The 19573-nt window shown below is 35.9% G+C and overlaps 1 protein-coding gene across 1 annotated transcript; it reads right to left on the bottom strand.

Moving 5' to 3' along the window:
• Window positions 1–16593: 16593 nt before the first annotated feature.
• LOC144430426 (uncharacterized) lies at window positions 16594–18245 on the bottom strand. The gene is made up of 4 exons (XM_078118356.1): window positions 18172–18245; window positions 17665–17733; window positions 17346–17459; window positions 16594–17036 (listed from the first exon to the last, which is right to left on the bottom strand). The coding sequence occupies exons 1-4, from the start codon at window positions 18196–18198 to the stop codon at window positions 16869–16871; spliced, it is 378 nt and encodes a 125-aa protein (XP_077974482.1). The 5' UTR covers window positions 18199–18245; the 3' UTR covers window positions 16594–16868.
• Between the last annotated feature and the right edge of the window lie 1328 nt (window positions 18246–19573).

The following is a 19573-nucleotide window of genomic DNA, read 5'->3' as shown; positions in this document are numbered from 1 at the left end:
ACAGGGTACAGTTATCGCCATTTGTGTTAATATTTACAATAGAAACTTGAGCACTGTTTGTCGCGCAATATTATATAATTGAAGTGTAGCAAAAGTGTGGTATTTGCAATCGTATGCGTTGTAGGATGTTATAAACTGACTCGTATCGGTCGTGGATCGAATACTTTAGGCAACTAAAAAATCTCGCAACAAGGAGATACCATGAACACAATTAAATTACTATGAAAACACACTTAAGATGCTCGGTTCTTTCCGCGAGTGGCCTAATTGCACGGACTGGAAATTTGGAAACTATGGAATGGAAATTTCCGGATTCCGATTTCACCCCTCCCCATCTTTGGTAATTCTGGCTGCGCTCTTCAACATACGTCTTATCGAATCTTCATTATCACAATTTGTGTCGGAATTATAATGAAAATTCTAGTTTAATAATGCCTCAGACAAGTATTCCATGATATATTGTGATTTTCATCATAACTAACCCGAACCCAAACTGGATAATGAATGATTTGTTATTTTGAATCGTGGAGAAGGTGCTTTTTTTAATCAAATACACAATGAATAGTTTTTCCAAATGTATTATTGGATATAAGACTTATTGTTTTCGGTCAGTAAATAGTAGCAAAATCGTGTCGGGAACGGGAATCAATGATACCACAAAAGATAAATAAAAGGTTATAATATACTTGTTTTGTAAGTTTTCTTTGTTTCCGCCCGTTCTTCATTTCTCCATAGTTCTGCATCTGAGAAGCTGAGATAACATTAATATTAATTTAGTCTAATGAAATCCATATAAAATATTTACTTGTGTTGTAGATTTTCATTGTTTCTTTCTGTTCCTCATTTCTTCAATCTTCATAGTTCTGTATATGAGAATCTAAAAAAACATTAATATTAGACTAGGCCTAATCGAATCCATTACAATATTTACTTGTAATGTAGATTTGTCCTTGGTTCCTTCTGTTTTTCATTTTTTCAAAGCCTGCATCTGAGAAGCTAAGATAACATTAATATTAATTTATTCTCATGAAATTCCCATAGCATATTTACTTGTATTGTAGATTTTCTTTGGTTCCGTCTGTTCTTCATTTCTTCATAGTTCTGCATCTGAGAAGTTGAGATTACATTAATAATAATTTAGCTTAAAATCCATATAAAATGATTACTTGTTTTGTAGATTTGTCATTGGTTTCGCCTTTCTTCATTTCCTCAATAGTTCAGCTTCTGAGAAGCTAAGATAACAATAATAATAACTGATTCTAATATAATCCAATATTACATTTAGCCTACTTGTTTTATAGATTTTCCTTGATTCCGTCTGTTCCTAATTTCTTCAATAGTCATAGTTCTACATCTGAGAATCTAAGATAACAATAACGATGACTGAACCTGATGAAATCCATAAAAATATTTACTTGTGTTATATACTTTTCTTAGTGCCGTCTGTTCTTCATCCTTCATAGTTCTGCATCTGTGAATCCAAGATACCATTAATAATTAATTTGATCCATTTAAAAGATTAACTTGTATTGTAGATTTTTCTTGATTCCGTCTGTTATTCATTTCTTCATTCTTCATATTTATGCATCTGAGAAGCCAAGATATCCATATAAAACATTTACTTGTGTTGTAGATTTTCCTTGGTTCAGTCTGTTCTTCATAGTTCTGCATCTTTAAATAAAAAATAACACTGATAATAACTTAGCCTAATGAAATCTATATATAAATATTGACTTGTATTGTAGATTTGTTCTGTTCCATCTGTTCTTCATTTCTTTAATCCTCATATTTCTGCATCTGAGATGGTAAGATAAAATAAATAATAGTTAAACCTAATGAAACTCATATAAAATATTTACTTATATATATTGTAGATTTCTTTGATTCCGTCTTTTCTGAAATTTTTTGATTTTTATAGTTCTGCGTCTGTTTCTTATTTCTTCAAGCTTCGTAGTTCTGCGTCTGATAGGCGAAGATAATATTAATCCTAATTTAGCCTAATGAAATCCATATAAAATCGGCTAAAAGATTATTTATCCAATTATTTGTTTCAGATGTATGAACATGGTGAAAATGCATGTTGGAGGAAGACGTAACTGGTCAGCGAATTTTGTTTCAACATGAAAAGCCTAAAATTAAATTATTTTGCGATTGTACGCTTTCACGTGATTTTATAAACAACTTGATTTATATATTTAAAAAATAACATTCATACACAAATCACAACAGGGCCATTGTTCGCACCGTGTTCCGCAAGTTTCTCACTGCGGAAAACATTTGTGCACCTAGTCACACTGCTATGGGAATCCCGCTTTAGAATGCAGAATCAGCAGGTGCGAAGGATGCAGAGCCAGATATTTCGACTTTTAATGTCGTTAAATTGTATCTTGCAATCAACTGCTTGGTACAGCGGTCAACTATCTTCAAGGATAACGCCATCTGTGATGAAATATGTTGTAACCGAATAAACCGTTTTATTTTTATTTTATTAAATTTATTATGTTCCATTCGTACCTCAGAATGCACAAGACACCATGGTGGCAATTCACGAACGTATGTTAACTATTTAAACCAGGGTTTCTGGCTTTCTAGTAGCTGCAGACATAAACATTTTGGTTATTGATCTTATGACATGTGTTGTTCGCATAAACTCAGATATAGGCGTTGCAACGCAAAAGAATTGGAATTACTCGCACGAAATAGATTAAACTAAAGTAAAAACTCATATCGCGGGCCTCGCACGATTCAAAACTGTCACTTCTCTGCAGGTCGCACTGGTTTTCCTTGTGTGCAGCATTCGACCCACGGGCCGCAGGTTGACATCAGCTTACATTCTTGAAAAATCCAGAACTGCAATTCAGAGAGCTTAGTAACAAGTTTGTTAGTTTCCTGTCTCTTCGCTAATTTTTCCTCGCGCACTTAGAAAATAATTTGTCTCAAAAAACGTTGATATTAAACTAACAAGAATAAATTTGGGCATAAGTTAATTTTTTCGGTTTTGGGAACCACATTTTATGGCAACAAACCGAGGACTTCAAGTTTAGTTGGTACAAATATTGTTATATTATTTTAAAGTGAGCGAGACGTTAGCGCAAATTTAAAATGAGATTTTTTAATTAAAGGAGTGAACCAATTGAAAGATAAAGTATTTTTTAGTGGCACCAACCAGCCAATCTCCACTAGGCAGCGCAATTTTCAAAATTGCGGTGACAGAAATCGTCCTCAACCAGCAGTTATTTTATTAAACACTGATACTATATTAGGCTTTTATTTGGGTAAAGTTGGAAACTACGATTCTGTGTGCCATCATCTTACCATGCCCCACCAACAGTCATCGAAGGGTGATGAGTGAACCAATTAACGCATACGTGCTTTGCTAAAAGGCAAGATAACGAACTTTGAACAAATTCTGTTGAAGATAGATGACAAAATTGCTGCTAAATATCATTAATGTTACTACTGGAAGTCAAACACCTAAGCGCTAAGCCCTTATTTGTACACGTGTCTCCCATTCTGAAGCCTATATCAAATGAAAATACATCGAACTGAAACATCTTATGCGTAAATGCGTTATCAACAAACTTCATTTATATATATACATGTTCATTGCATTGGAAAGCATTATAGATCTTAAAATGTATATTTGTAATTGTACGTTTAGATCCTAATAAAAAAAAAATAGCATTGATGTTTGAGCATCTCTTATTTCTTCCAAATCGTCAGTGATTTCAATCCATTCTAATGAACCTTCATCTGAGACTTCAATCCATTTAGAATCCTTCCCGTATCAAGTTAATTTACTCTTAGGTATGGGACTATACATTGTACTTGTAGATTTCCAGGGTAACATCTTTTCTGTTTTTAACAGTAAGTCCACCTGCAAATTTAGTAACCGTGTTTTGTATCATGCATATATATAAAATCTTGAAAACAATTTTTACAGAGAAAACTACAAAATAGTAGGTAGAATATGCACAGGAAACGGATTTTATTTACACTATTGTATACAATACACTAGTTGTTAGTATCGTAGACTGTACCTTATTCCCAATTTTCATAGTGTTGTTAAAGGAGAATAAAGGTTGTGGCAATGCCACATAAATTTCCATTCATTTGTCTTGTGCCGCCATCTATCGGCATTTTTATGAATTAACAGTAAATGTTTCAATCTGACAACAAAATCACACTGTGATAATATATTATTGGTTTATACTTACATACAGGACTCTTGATTCCATTTCTGCCTCTTTTATAACTTCTTTAATGTCATCCACAGCTAAACCAACCTGAAGGTATATTCACTGGAATTACTGGCCATCATCACAAAGAGTACATTTTTATATGCAAGAACAATATATACGAACATCATATAAATAGGCAAGCATGGAAGAATCATAGACTGATAATACAGTAAGTGTTCAACTTCAGTTAGTCGTAACAAAATTTTCCTAGTGATAGCAAAATTTAATGCACCTATGGCTGCGGGATGCAAACACTGGCTTTCTGCGAATCTCATTCTGGGCCACAATGAATCGACACTGAATAAGATCTATAATCTCCGTTACCTTAACAAAAAACTTCCGACTTTCGCGAAGCACGAGAATGATATCAAAAAATAAAAGTAATAATATCATATTCACATACGAACATATTCATCACGATGATGCTCATAATTATCAAGAATGCAACAAATACGATGTAAGATACTACTTCGTAGTATACCTGGTAACGTAAAACAATAATAATAGAATAAACCAACCTACTTGATCTAAGGTAGTACAGTATACGCCAAGCAAATAATCCATGTCGAACTCGAACGGTGCTGACATTATCAATGCTCAGTTGTATGGAGTATTAGATGCTAATTTTGAAGAAGTGACCCTTTTTCCCCGATGATTCTGAGCGAATTTTCATACCCCTTTCATGATATGACATAACTAGTTAATCAAACGTGCGAGAAACTTCCCCGGAGTCCCGTTGGAAAACTTAATTTCATCGTTTTCCTCTAACTCTCTAACGTAAATTCTCTCTACCTTATGCCGGTAATAAGAAAGAAATTTCAAAATTTTCCGAGAGTATTGCCACTATTAGCGCTGTGGTGAACAAGTGCTAGATAAAAGAGATAAATTGTACTTTCTTGAAAGAACGTCACCTTTCAAACAAGACCAGACTGAGCTTCTGAAGTGGAACGAAATGCGAGCTATCGAAGAGAATTTGATCTCTTGTTTTCGCGAGTTGTCTGTTGTCTATGGTGGCCCATCGTTGTCACGCGTAAAATTTAAAACAAAAATGAAAAAATAAAATGAAAAGGCGAAAATAAAAAAATAGTTGTGAAAAAACATAAAAATAATTGAAAAAAAAAAAATTTAAAAAAAAAAATTAAAAATAAAAACGAAAAAAAAAAAAAAAAAAAAAAAAAAAAAATTAAAAAAAAAAAAAATTTTTTATAAAAAGAAAATAAAAAGGTTGACAACGATGGTCCGCCTCGTGGCCCATCGTTGTCATGCGTTTTTATTTTTAGAAAATTTGATGCTGCTTGGGACCAACCTTGTCAGGCTTAATCCTACACGCACAAATGTGTTTCCTGGGTTTCTAACTCCCTACTGATTTTCATGAGCAATATCCAATGAATTCAAAACGAAAATGTTCTATAAATTCTCCATGCTACAAGTTCAACCACAAGCAATATATTTATAATAATGATAAGAGAATATAGAATTGAAGACGAAAATTTGTTTTTACGTGTAGAAGGTAATTGAATTGGAAAATGCTGCTTAACTGCTCAGTTGTCTGGACACTCGTGCGATGCCGGTACGGCACTGTCTGACCGTACCGGTACCCATGCAATCACTCATGAAAGAATGGGAGATACGAATAGTCTCGTAGAATAAAGACTACTGAAACACTCTTTGTGCCTGCCCCATACCGTACAGCCGTAACGTACCGATCCAAACAAATGATGAATCGCCCGTGCTCGACTTCGACATTCGACGCACAGCGTTCAAAATGAACTGGCGTTTTTAGTAGTGTCTCCTATTATTAGGTTTACCATACGTCCCGCTTTGTAGCGTCTTGTCCCGCCGTCCCGACAAGTCAGCTGAATGTCCCGCTTTTGCGTCCAGCCAACCAGCATAATAAATGAACATGTTCTCGTTACTGTTGTTGCTGTGTAGCGCAACGCTAGCCTACTTACTGAAGGTTATTTTGTTCGTTTCGTTGTTTTCCGCTAACATTGTTAGCGAGCGTATCACATGTAAAATCAATTCTCGTTCATGTGAATGTAACATTGAGCAACGTCTTTTTGAAAGTGTCATCTACAGAAAAGCATGCTTGGGCGAACAGGGAAATTCTCAATGCTTGAAAACGGCAGACTATTTCATTATTGGACACGAAGTGGACATAACGATCGTTTCAATATTATGTTGTTCTTGTTCTTTGACACGTTTTTAAAAAGTCGCTTTTCTCTTCGAATACTGGACCAATTGCTTTGAAATTTTCAGTGGTTAAAGATTAATTTTTTCGCTAGAAGGCTATTACTTTTACTTATTTCAAAATTTTGCGTGAATTCTATGAAATTTGATATTTCGTCTAAAATTTTGCTGTATTATTTTTTCTCCATGGGAACACGGATTTTAGTCAGTGTCATGACTGGCTGTACGTTTTGATTCTGCAAAATTCTTGCTACTGGAAATTCAGAACTTTTTTGAGGGTACCGGTAGCGTCAAAGGTAAGGAATGATTCGCTCTGGTCTAACGTGTCCATATATTGTCTAGCTCTCTTGTTCCTTTTGCTGCACAAAAAAAATCTAAAATGGGATCGTTAGCGTCTATTTCTTTCTATTTTTCGAACTGAACCCGATATTTCGACAGAGAATATGCGCATGAACACTCAATGACAATATGGTCAATGAAGACAGTTGGGATGACTTTAAATGTAGGCCTATGTAGTAAAATCGGAAACTGTAAAGTTACAGGATCCCAGCTGAGGGGTCGTGTCTTTGGAGGTGTCCCGCTTTGAAGTCGAAAAAATATGGTAACCCTACCTATTATCCGTTAGTAAACTGAAATGATGCGGGCCTCAAGCAATGGCGGAGATCCAACTGGGCGCCTACCGGCTTGTCTGTGTATCTGTCTGTCTGTCTGTTTAGATGTAGCGTCTTAACGACTGGACCAATCTGGATGAAATTTTTCACGTGGGCTATCCAGCCACCTTATTATTGTGCATTTCATGGAAAGTCCGGATGGACTTTTCGTTTCCATGGAAACAACGAAAAACGCGCCGATCGTTATGAAATTCCATTTTTTTTCACAATTTCTCGCCAACCAAGTCGAAAATTAAAATTCCAAAAAAGCTACCTTACGCATAGCAAAATACTCTTTCCAATAAGTTATTTTTGGTCTCGATACTCCATAAACTGGAGGAGCCTTAGGGAACTCAGCGGAACGCACAGCGTTCAAAATGACTGGCGTTTTTAGTAGTGTCTCCTATTATCCGTTAGTAAACTGAATTGATGCGGGCCTCAAGCAATGGCGGAGATCCAACTGGGCGCCTACCGGCTTGTATTATTATTATCGGACACTAAGTGGCTCTATGGATCGATTTGTAATTATTTTGTTGTTGATAATCATGTTGTTAGTTTTTCTTTCCTTCTTTTTATTGTGACAAAATCGTTTTTTCATTAACCACGGGATTAATTGCATTTTCAGTGATTTAAAATTGTATTTTTCATTAGAAGGCTTTCATTATTATTATTTTTCAAAACTTCCCGTGGGCTCTGTGGAATTTGTTTTTCCGTCTGAAGTTTCGTGTGGTGATGTCAACAAATTTAAAAACAATTAAAAACTATTTCAAGGTGTTGCGCAATGGCATATTAGCGTAGCTCGTGCTCAGCTAAGGCCGGCAGAACTCGTGACTGGCGAAAGTGGAAAGTTTTTTGGGATAATGGTAAGCTGCAGTACTGGATCTGATAATACAGAAGTGACTCGGATTAGTTGGTATTTCAATTCACGTTGAATCTGAATCATGAGATTATCGTCACAGGACCTGGAAAACCTAGAACAGCCCAGGTACCGTTACCGGTACCCTGATGCAGATACTGTTAGGCTTCGTTCAGAACACCATGTGATTTAGGGGACTTGATGGTGAAACATACCGTTTTAGACTAGAAGAAAAGATCAACAACAACATAATAACAAAATGGTCCATATGTACATTCCGTATCCAATAAATGATAAAAAATTACTCTAGAATTACTTTTAACGCCTAGTGCAAGACTGACAGTACCAGTACGTTTATGAAGTCCTAAAACGTCATCTCTGTATTGTCCGACCGTCTAAGCTTGCTATGCCTATGCGTTTAGATTTCGACATTGCTTCAAATCGTTATTCAACTACTCGATGTGGAACTATAATTTAATACAGAAAACATATGTTAAACACCAGTGGCGGCGCGTCAATAGGGCCAACCGGGGCAATGCCCCGGTTGTTTTTTCGGTATAATAAAAAATATTCGAAAAATACCTCAATATCGGTTGCACAGACTGTCTACACTAGCCATATTCTCCCGACATGGTTCATTTTTCGCTCGCAAAGCCTTCGCCGAACTTCGACGGGGCGACGCCGATTTTGCCCCGGTTGCTCATTGTATATCGTATTCTCTCTTTTATCTTCCACTAGCCGCGTTTGTTTTCTGTTTCTTTTACTAAATCATGGGGGCTAGCCCCGAAATTATGACGACACAATGCCGACGTTTCTTACAACAACGTGTTGATATATATTCACGCATTCCTTCTTGTTCGTTGGTTGCTTGCAGAGTTGATAGTTTCCTCGCCTTCGTTTTTGTCGCTTGTTTCGCTATTTGAATCAGTTAGAGACCTTTAGTCCATTTGCTTTCGATTTTCCACATTCCTTTTGAGCTCCTCACTTCTTTCCGACTTCGCATTTCTTAGCCTTAGACCTCATAATGAATAAGGTTGATGCACTACTTCGCACTCCGTTTTCGCAGCTGCCGCTGGAACAAAAATTAGAGGTACAACGTCTTGGGCCTTATCAACCAAAAATTGTTCACTGGAACAATCCCATGACGGAGGAAAGCGTCGGCGTACATTCTGCGCAGAAACCTGGTATAAAAAAACACGAATGGTTGTGTTACAGCGAAGACAAAAATGCACTTTTTTGTTTTTATTGCCTACTTTTTGCTACCGCCCGTGACTCACGTTGGTGTAAATTTGGTTTTAGAGATCTTAAAAATCTTTCCGAGCGTGCCAGGGATCATCAATCTTCTATGGAGCATCTGGACAATGCAGTAAAATACCGAACATTCGGAAATGTTAATATTGCAGAACAGTTGGATGAAGGACGCGCGGTTTCTATTCGTCGGCACAACCAAAACGTCGAGAAAAACCGCCATGTTCTCAGTCGATTGATAGATGTTTTGAAGTTCATTGGTTGTCACGAGCTGTCCCTCCGTGGGCACGATGAACGGGCTGGCTCTTCTAATAGAGGGGTATTTTTGGATATGGTGGAATACACCGCATCCCTAGATACAGTATTGAGAGATCATCTTGATGCCGCAACTGTTTCGAAAGAGACATCTAAGGATATCCAAAATGATTTGCTCGACTCAATGTATAAAATTTATTTACAACATTTGGCTCTGGAAATTGAGAATTGCCAGTTCCTTTCGAATCAGTCTGACGAGACAACTGACATCACGTGCGTTTCCCAACTGGCTGTGATTTTTCGGTTGGTGAAAGATGGTAAACCTACCGAGAGATTTCACAGCTTTGTACCAATCGTTGATCGCACGGCTTGCGGGATATAGGCTGTACTGAAAGAAGTGTTACAGCCTTACAACGCGAAGTCAAAATTGATAGCTCAAACTTATGACGGCGCGGCAGTCATGAGTGGATCGAAACATGGTGTTCAAGTTTATATAAAAGAAGATTTTCCTCATGCGCATTTTTTACATTGTTATGCACACCAATTCAACCTCGTTATTAAAAATATGTGTCTTGATACCCCTCTCGTCCGTATATTTTTTGCAAATGTTTCGGGGTTTTCTTCATTTTTTTCCGTTTCGCCGAAGCGCTCTGACCTCCTTCGCCAGATATGTAGCCGCCGTCTCCCAGCTTGTGCACCAACACGTTGGAACTTCCAATCACGCGTGGTGCAGGGCGTGTTCGAAATTAGGTCTGAGCTCATTGAGTGTTTCAATGGCATTCAGAGCTCTCCGGTTTGGGACGAACGCTCTGTGAGGGAGGCGGCAGGTCTACAACGTCTGCTAGAAGATGGTGAGTTTTCATTTTTTTCTCGCTTTTTTCTCCACAATATTCTATCACGTGGATATATTAGTATTATGCAGTCAAGGCTAATGGGTGGAGCGTCTGTGCAGTCGTGTATTTCAGACTTCTGCGATGCTGTATCTCGTATCCGGGAAACAATAAAATACGACGACACATGGAGTGCTTCTTTACGGCGCGGGCAAACAACGCAGCGTTCGATTTTGTTTGCAAAGGAATGCTGTGACATTCTGGTGAATCAAACAGGCGATCGTCTACGCACTGAACACCTTGCCGCGTTCTCTTTGATGAACCCCGAAAATTTTTCAAAATTTGCACGTCAATTTCCCATCCATTTGTTGACTACTGTCTCCAAATTTTACCCCATGATGAACGTGGGTAAATTGGAAAATGAATTGCGATGTATATACACCAATCAAACTTTTTTGAACATCACATCAACTTGCGCGCTCTATGGGTTCCTCATAGATAACACTCTAGTAACTACCTTTGCGGCGTCTGCAAAATTTCTGGACATCATTTTGACGACGCCTATTTCTTCCGCCGACGCAGAGCGAACATTCAGCACGCTGAAGCGTATTAAAACGTATTTCAGAAACACAATGAAGCAAGATAGATTAAATTCCTTGGCTGTTTTATCCATTCACAGAGACGTTATTTCTGGGATGCATGACTTTAATCAGCGCGTTATTGAGCATTTTGCTTCCAAGAAACCGCGGCGTGTTACATATATGTTTAAGCAGTAGAAGTCTAGCAGCATATATATCTATGAGTGAGCGACGCATGTCCTTATCTTTGCATTAGCTTTCCTTTCTTCATAGTAAGGTTTTAAACCTTATTTTAGGTTTTGTCTGCTTTCCCGAAGTTTCTGTTAATATGTCATTGTATTTATCTGGGTAAATATTGTCTTTCCTTTTGAAAGAGGTTTCAAAATAAACTATGTCTATATTTATTAATCCCTTGACTTGGACCGGTTTTAAAGACACTTTCTTATCGTCAAAAATTGTCGCTTTTGCCGATTGGTTGTTACCGATGGAATGGTTTTTATATTCATAAAATGATGGGAGAACTTACAGCGCTCATCCTGTCCCCGTAGATGGGGGTGACTTGGTCCCGCAGTAGCTTGCCCCGGTTGTCAAAATGACCACGCGCCGCCACTGTTAAACACTATAGTTGAAAATATCGCATTCTGATACAAGTTTTGGATGAAGATCACAAGACTACGACATCAAGCGCCATTTCCGAACTACGTCGATTTTTATTGAATCTATTTTTTTTTAAATTCATCAGTATAAAACTAAGTCGACTATTACTAAGAATTACAATTTTCATATGCGATTTAGTATTATTGTCTACGAAATTGGCCTATAGATTGTCACAATATTATACAGTTGTTAGAATTTTTTGTCAGGTTCGCGTACACTCTTGTTCATATTTTTGTTGTTATGAAAAAATCCTTCTAACTACCGTACTGATTGTTTTGAAAATTTCTGTGATTAAAAATTGTTGTCGCTAGAAGGCTATTACTTTCATGTGCTCCTTATTCTAAATGTTTTATGAATCCTATGAGATCTGATATTTTATCCAAAATGTTGCTGTAATATATTTTTATTAACGGAAACACGCTTTTCACTCCGCCAGGCATGACGGCTGTCTCGCGTTTTCATTTTACCAAATCTCGCGACGTGAAAGACGGATGTTTTCGATATCAGTGACACACTGTAGGTAAGTACAGTACGAAAAGTTACTGTAAAAGGTGAGGTACTGTTAAAGATTTAATACTACAGTTGTGAGTCGAATTATTTAGCATTTTAATTCACGTTGGCAGAAGACGCATGAATCAATATTGTCATAGAACCTGATGAAGCTAGGGCAGTCCGGGTACCGGTACTGATAGTCACGGTGGTCCACAGTTTCAGCTCCGTCTAGACTCTAGACCAGTGTTTCCCAACCGTTTGAACGAGTCCGCAACGAGCCGGAAATTCACAGCTGGCCGCAAACGTTTTTGCAAAACTTAACCATCAGTCAAATTACTATTTACGTTAGAATTTACATAAAACATAGAAAACAAGTTTATTCATATAACATTAATCGAGTCAATAATTACTGGATACTGAGTAGGGCTGGGCATATTCGAATATTCAACTAAATAGCACTTTACTATTCGAAAATTTGGTAACAGGTGACGCGACAGGTCACTTGCGCGTCGCTTAATCAAACGATTGGATTTCACAATTCAATTGCGGATTTCCGACAAAAACCCGAGTAGGCACGCGCGTGAATAGATAAATACCTAAGTGGTGCTTCTCGCAAGCTCGAACAACGGGGGATAATTTTTGTTCTGGTGGGTGTTAATGGTGACAACCTAAATTTTCTCAATTGAAAAGCGACAATACAAAATACTAGAAATAAAACGGAGAACACCATAACTTCCATTTCAAATTAAAAACGCTCTTTTAGACATTGCAAATCGCAAAATTTCGGGTGTTACTGTATTATACGTGTATCACGGCATTTTCCCTTAGGATTCTTTGCTTTACTGCCTCCACATTGGTAGGTACAGTACTGGAGCGCCGTAAATGTTTCACGGACAGCTCAGATTTGTCGAATTCACAAAACTACGAATCAAAACAAAATATAATCGGGCACCACGCTTTTTTGTGTCCACTGATTGTCATGATATTTTCTGAGTAGTATTGCTTTTATTTCGTCAACACAGACGCAGATTAAAATGATCACAATAAAATTTATATTATAGCAAGGCGATGATATATTTTTTTGATTTACTTATATACTTTAATTATATTTTTAATAAGTACTGAATCAAGTTGTAATTTCTGGAAATTTACAACAGATAGTAGGATTTTTCTAAAGGCGATAACAAATTCGGAAGATCGCAAAAAATATGTATATATATATCAAAACTGAATATAATGGGGCAATATATTCTCACATTATTATGTTTGCAGATGGCCGTGGAATTTTAAAGAAGTACTGCTTTCATCTTGTTATAAATCGACGCAACCGCGAGTGACCACGAACACAATTAAATTAAAATAGAACAGGTTTATGACAACAACAGCATTTAACGTTCTATTTGAGAATATACAGCAAATATTTGTTATCGGGATTTCATTCCCGGAGTTTGGAACTGTAGTTTCAAGACCCAGGGGTGTAGGAACGTGTCTAACTTTCTGCTGCCTGGGACAAAATTCTAATAATGAATGATGTCCCCCATTCCTCCCATCTTAACCAATAGTTTGGGGGATAAACAAATTATAGAAGTTGTTATACATGAGGGGGGGGGGGGTGCCACATGTGATGCATGTTATAGTTTCGTTGCTCAGATGACTTAATTGAATAATAATGATACAAACATTTCACTTGTATTTGGCCTTCATTCTCATGTATAACAACTCCATAATAATTTATCTCCCAAATTATATTTGGAAGTTAGGTATAAGGAAAAACTCGTCGTCATGGATTGAATGTTGTGCGAACTGAAAAGGCCATTTATACACTAAAACAGTCGGCTCTTTAATCGCGTAATTGCGGCGAATTTCCGATTTTATAATTCTGTTGTGTCACACAGACTACCGTTGCGATAAACGCACGTTGAGTCTGCAAAGGTTTTCGCCGGTGAAAAATTAGTCCGCGACCAAAAAAGGTTAGGAAACGCTGCTCTAGACTCTAGTATATGGTTTATGAGTAAATTGGGTGAAAATATTTCGATTTTTGCTTCGTGTCCAAATATTTGAGCTTTGCTCTCTCGTTGAAAATTACGTGATGCATTTGTTAAATGTGAATCTCTACATTGACTGAGATATTGAATAACCCTCCCTCCATATACTTCATGCCATTCATCTTAGAGGAAAAAATTTATTTGGATCATCCTTCTTCGTAAAAAATTGGCAACTCAATTTTCTTCAAAGTAGAACTATTAACGATTGTAGCCGATATGCTTGCGCCAGCATAAACCATGACACATAAAAAAGATGAGCAATTTTGAGACTGAGAGTTGAGTTAAATAATTGATATTCAATTCTTTATAACTGCGAAAGAATCATCAAATAGAACTGAAGAACAGTCAGTTTTCCAAAATTTTTTATAAATAATTAATCATTCTAACTGATTGACTTCACATTTTTTTCAGTATGTGTCCTTTTAGTCTACTTATTATCTTGCTATTGGTTGTCCTAGGAATATTGAATCTTGCATTTTTACCATAAAAAAATCAATCAATGTAATTACTTTATTAACTTTTTTTCAACATTTTCACCATTCTTCCTGACTAATTTCGTAGCTGAAAACAAGTATAAAAGTTTTATAAAAAAACTGAATAATCGAAGTAATGAATTTAACTTTTCTATGTGTGCTAAAATAGTACCTAAGCCTTATAGCTAACTCAAGAGTACGAAACTCTTTTTTCATCCATAAAAAAATGAATCATTGCCCCCCTACAGTAGTTTATACAACTTCATCGCCCCCCGACACTGCAAAGAAAATTTGAAAGTCTGAAACGATTGTATTACAGACCAAATAATGAGACAAATCATAGTTTATAGTGTTTTTTAATGAGATGGATGAGCTTGGTGTTCTTCGGCGAGTTTTTATTATATCTGAAATTACCCCGTTTACTGATGGAAAGACGATTTAGTTGTTTTGATAGCAATAGCAGAACGGCTGAAAACCTCTCTTTCACCATATCAGAGGTCGGAAATGAAAGAATCCAGGGTTCTACCTTCTCAAAGACCGCCGTGTACTCTTGCCTTAAAGCATTTATCTCCCCAAATTCACCCCATCTCACATTTAAATAATGAAAACAAAATTAATTTTCCAAAACTTATAATAATGTTCAAAATGAAGGCCTACATCAAAATTTAGTCAAATATGGTCATTTGATTTTCGTATACATCTATTTGAGCAAGGCCCTGTTTTTAGCTACTTTTAATTTCTGTGCTTGCTATAAAAATTGACGGTAATATGGATTGAGCGCCATAGCATGCGCAGGCGTCGTTGCCTTTTCTCGATCCTCTATTCAAGTTTCATAATATGCTTTGTATTTCAATTGGTTGGTGTGCAACCTACAACAATAGGTTATGAATTTTGCAAACACCTTTGATGATAATCACTTTAATGCTAAGAAATGATACTGAAATGTTGCAATACCATGGTGAATATAGGTTGTTCAAACTTCCCTAATCTCGAATTAGGCTAGAGTAAAAACTTGTGCAATCAATGTCAATGAGGCAGTCAATAAAGCAAGTCAAGTTTAACTTATATGATAAGATATTTCGACAAACAAAACGCAAATTCGCCATTGGTGATCTGCTTCCTCAACATGATTTTACCTAGCACAATCAAAGACAAGACAAAGACATTTAAAAGATAGACAGACAATTCCCTTTAAGCTTGACCCAATATTTATACCATGATATATTTACAAATGATTATACACGACAAAAAAAAGAGTTCAATTCATCAAATTTTAAAATACAAGAAGGCGCTCGCTTGATGAAAACAAAACATGACTATAATTCAGAAACAAGTGTAAATTATTCAATTCTACTTTGTGACAAAGTATTGTTCTATTACATTACAATTTGGCAAAACATTGCCAAATTCCACTGTTGCTGCTACTATTTCAGTGTATGTATCGGTTAATTGGACAATTTTATTCAATCGCTTTTTCTTTTCTGTCTTCATGTACATAGGATAATACCATCTTTACAAATTTCATACCCGTTACACTCTATCAGACATTGAAACAATTTATTGAAACTGAAAACGTTATCTGGCATAGTATGGTAGGCCTATAGTCTATTTCAATTATATTTCGCGAGTCGGCAGTAATAACCATTCTTGCGAAAACGTTGGATTGTTTTATACGTTTCAACATACTACATCAATTGTTTGTCAGTCTTAAGACTACATGCAGCCTGCAGAATAGCCAAGGATACAACACTAATCCTGCGTTGAAACTAATCAAGATATTTTTCATAATACATCATACGACTAAAGCGATAACGCACAAAAGTCAAATTTCCTATAGAATCTAATTCTATTTTAACAAAGTTACCACACCAAACCACCTGTACAATGATTATTAATAAGCAAGCATCATCTATATATCAAATCAATTTATTATTCTCTGTTGTACGTGCAATAGCGGTGCCAAGGTGTTATCTACGTAAAAATAAGAAAACATACAAAAATAAAATTATACTGTTTATGTGATGTATAAAATTATGAAACAAAAATTCTCCATCATACGTCATGCAAAAGAGAGATTAGGTAAACGCATAAAAGTCAACTATACTATAGAATCTAATATACCAAAGTAAATTTACAGCAGCACAACACTTGCAATTAATTACAACAAACATATAAACTTTGATAAAACAAATTTTCAAGTTAGCTTTGTTTCTATGTTTTCTACAAAAATACAAACTTATATAATCATTCAGGGAAATGTGTTCACAAAACGAGTAATTCACTCAATTAAGGTATAATCCTGCAACTCATTTCTCATCTTTATAGAGCAATGTGCGGCCTAGAATAAGACTTTTTATAGATCAAGATCGTCATTGTCATCATCTGACTCATAAGTATTGTTTCCAATATTTAGTTTCATCATGGATTCTATGCTTTGAGCACGCTTGTTGACATCATATATTCGCAAGCGCAAATTGTGCATCTGACTTTTGACAGCATCATTGCTTGTTTTTTCTACAATCTGTAGAAAGACATTTTAATTACCCAGGTTATTTAAACGCTCATTGAAACAAATGCAAAATTAGATTGACACTGTTAGAAGATGATTAATATCTGACTTGTAACATGTGTAAATTTGAGCATGTCAAATGCGCAATCTTTGTAAAATGGTTGTAAACGCTATAACTGGGCCGTAAATTTTGTTGTTAGTATTCTTTCTAGTATTTTCCTCCTAATAATGCTATTTATTACTTTTTTTTTTCATTTCAAAAACTGAAAAAATAGTTTGCTTCTGATAATATAAAATGGCAAAATGCTATAGGCTTTCTACCTGAGTCAGCTCTTTTTGTTCGTTGTGCTTCACTTCGATTTTGCCTTCTTTTGGAATGAATCTTTTTCTCCATTGCTTTGGAAGCTTAGATTGTGTTTCTAGCACAAGTTTCGTCTAAAAACATAGCACAAATGTAATAAGTCACATTTGCAAACAACATTGCTAAATTAATATAATCGTAAATCATATCAATGATCATAGCACAAAGATATTTTTTTTCAATAAACTAAGCTGTTCAAACTGACAACTCGCAGCTTTTTAATATGTGAATTTATTATTATCCCATTTTACTTACTCCATCAAAAATTATCAAACTCACGTGACGTGCCCTCGATTCCAATTCAGCCTTTTTCTGAACTTCTTTAATGTCATCCACTGCTAAGCCGACCTAAAATTATTACAAATTTCATTTGCAATTAAATAAATTTGGCCTAATAAAACTCGATATACTTAGAATCGTTTTCGCGTGCTATCGATTGGTTAAACTGAGATAAAATATCTAGAATGAGCATAGACTTCCTTGAGTAGATGCACTATGAAATCAACACTTACGATAAAGAGTATGTACGGTGCTAGATACTATAGGAAAATAAAATGATTGCTATTACAGCGATAGGTCTGTCAAGCTCTACGTGTGATAAACTTCAAGCTTGTATTAGAACGTGAGGTCTTACTTCGCATCTTTTCATCCCTAATGAATATTTCTGTATACGTTTAATATAGAGATGCACACCTAATTTGTGCACATCCAACTTCACCAGAGTAGACGCCATATGACGGTGTACCCCACGCTATAGTTGCACCTAATACGGCTCAGAATACTTACCAACATATTCATCACAATGATACTCATAATGATCAGGGATGCTACAAAAACAATGTAAGACACCACTTCGTAGTAGACCTAAAACAGAAAGATGTTTTTCTTTTTTGAAAACATGTCCCAGTTATGCAATCATTATATAGATAAAAAAGGTTCGAAAGTATGGTCCCGATTTCTTCGCGTTTATTTGTTTTATAATTCGACGTCTATTGCTTCAAATTCTTGATTCTTCAAACTGATTACATGTATTTGCATTAACCGTTGAACCCGGCAATTCAAAGACATATTTGGTCCAATGCAGTTACTGTGGCCAGATTCATCATAATATCAAGATACAGCAAGTTCTCAATTTTGCTGCATTTATGATAGATTTTATAAGTTGAAATACAAAGTACTTACCTGATCTGAATATGCTGGACTAGTTTGTTCCGCATTAAACATTGAATCAAAATCAATTTCACCAATCATAATAACTAATGTTTTGACGATCGATTTCCATAGATTAGTAAACGCAATCTATACGTACAATAAAAATCTAGATCACTGTAAAATTTCTATACCATAGTATTTAGTTATCACAAAAACTTTACTTTTTATCATACCTTATAACAAGGTTATTTAATTCAAACAATAGATTTGATCACGCTCAATTTAACTAATTGACCAAGTGCGGAGAGTCTAGATTATGAATCTGAATCTGGAGTAGATTTGTCTAATCACTCAACTTTGCGAGCAACAATATTTTGTTTCTAGGAAAGGGCCACTGGAATCGATATCGCTCGAAATCGAAATGTTAATTCTGTCTTCGAATTAGACACAAAGCAAATATTTACGTTTTCCGATGGTATGGTTTTGGTCAATATTACACAGATAACAAGGTACGTAATTGTCGTGTAACTTGCAACCGGATCGGAAAACGTTTAAAACTTATATAAAATACGAAATTGTGCACAATTGAATAAATGCTGACTACCTGATTCTGGAAAAGAACATGGAAACTGAAACCAAACGCACACACGAAGACGAATAGAACAATCGAAAACTTCAGAAATGTTTTCAAAATATTTGTAAACATTATGACATAAATTCCAAGTTTGAATTTCGGGATGTTTTCCACAAACAGCAACAGTTCCATCCAAGAGAGAAAAATGGTGATTGACCCGAGTTGCCATTGCCATCCCTAAAAAGATGGTTTGAAAAGTAAATACAAGAGATCGATGGTCAAATATATGGACACGAAGTAATACGTTTATGCAACTGGTCACAACAGCCTACTGGTACCGTATTGCAACTGAGCAGATTTGACTTACGCGAAAGGAACCGCCACAGGTAGCGCAATTTTCAATTTTGTTGACGTCATCGCACACAAATAACGAATCCCATAGAGACCAAAGAAATTTTTGAA

Source organism: Styela clava, chromosome 12 (genome assembly GCF_964204865.1).
Source record: "Styela clava chromosome 12, kaStyClav1.hap1.2, whole genome shotgun sequence".
Lineage (NCBI taxonomy): Eukaryota > Metazoa > Chordata > Ascidiacea > Stolidobranchia > Styelidae > Styela > Styela clava.
Note: the sequence above shows the minus strand (reverse complement) of the source record. Positions and strands in the feature narration are given on the sequence as shown.

What these genes read in the sequence shown, in the direction of transcription:
- LOC144430426 (XM_078118356.1), bottom strand. Translation starts at nt 18,198, where the DNA reads ATGAGTATCATTGTGATGAATATGTTG. An exon ending in TCATTGTGATGAATATGTTG is followed by an intron (nt 17,734 to 18,171) that starts GTAAGTATTCTG and finishes TAATAATTTTAG; the next exon opens with GTCGGCTTAGCAGTGGATGA. An exon ending in AACAAAAAGAGCTGACTCAG is followed by an intron (nt 17,037 to 17,345) that starts GTAGAAAGCCTA and finishes GTCTTTCTACAG; the next exon opens with ATTGTAGAAAAAACAAGCAA.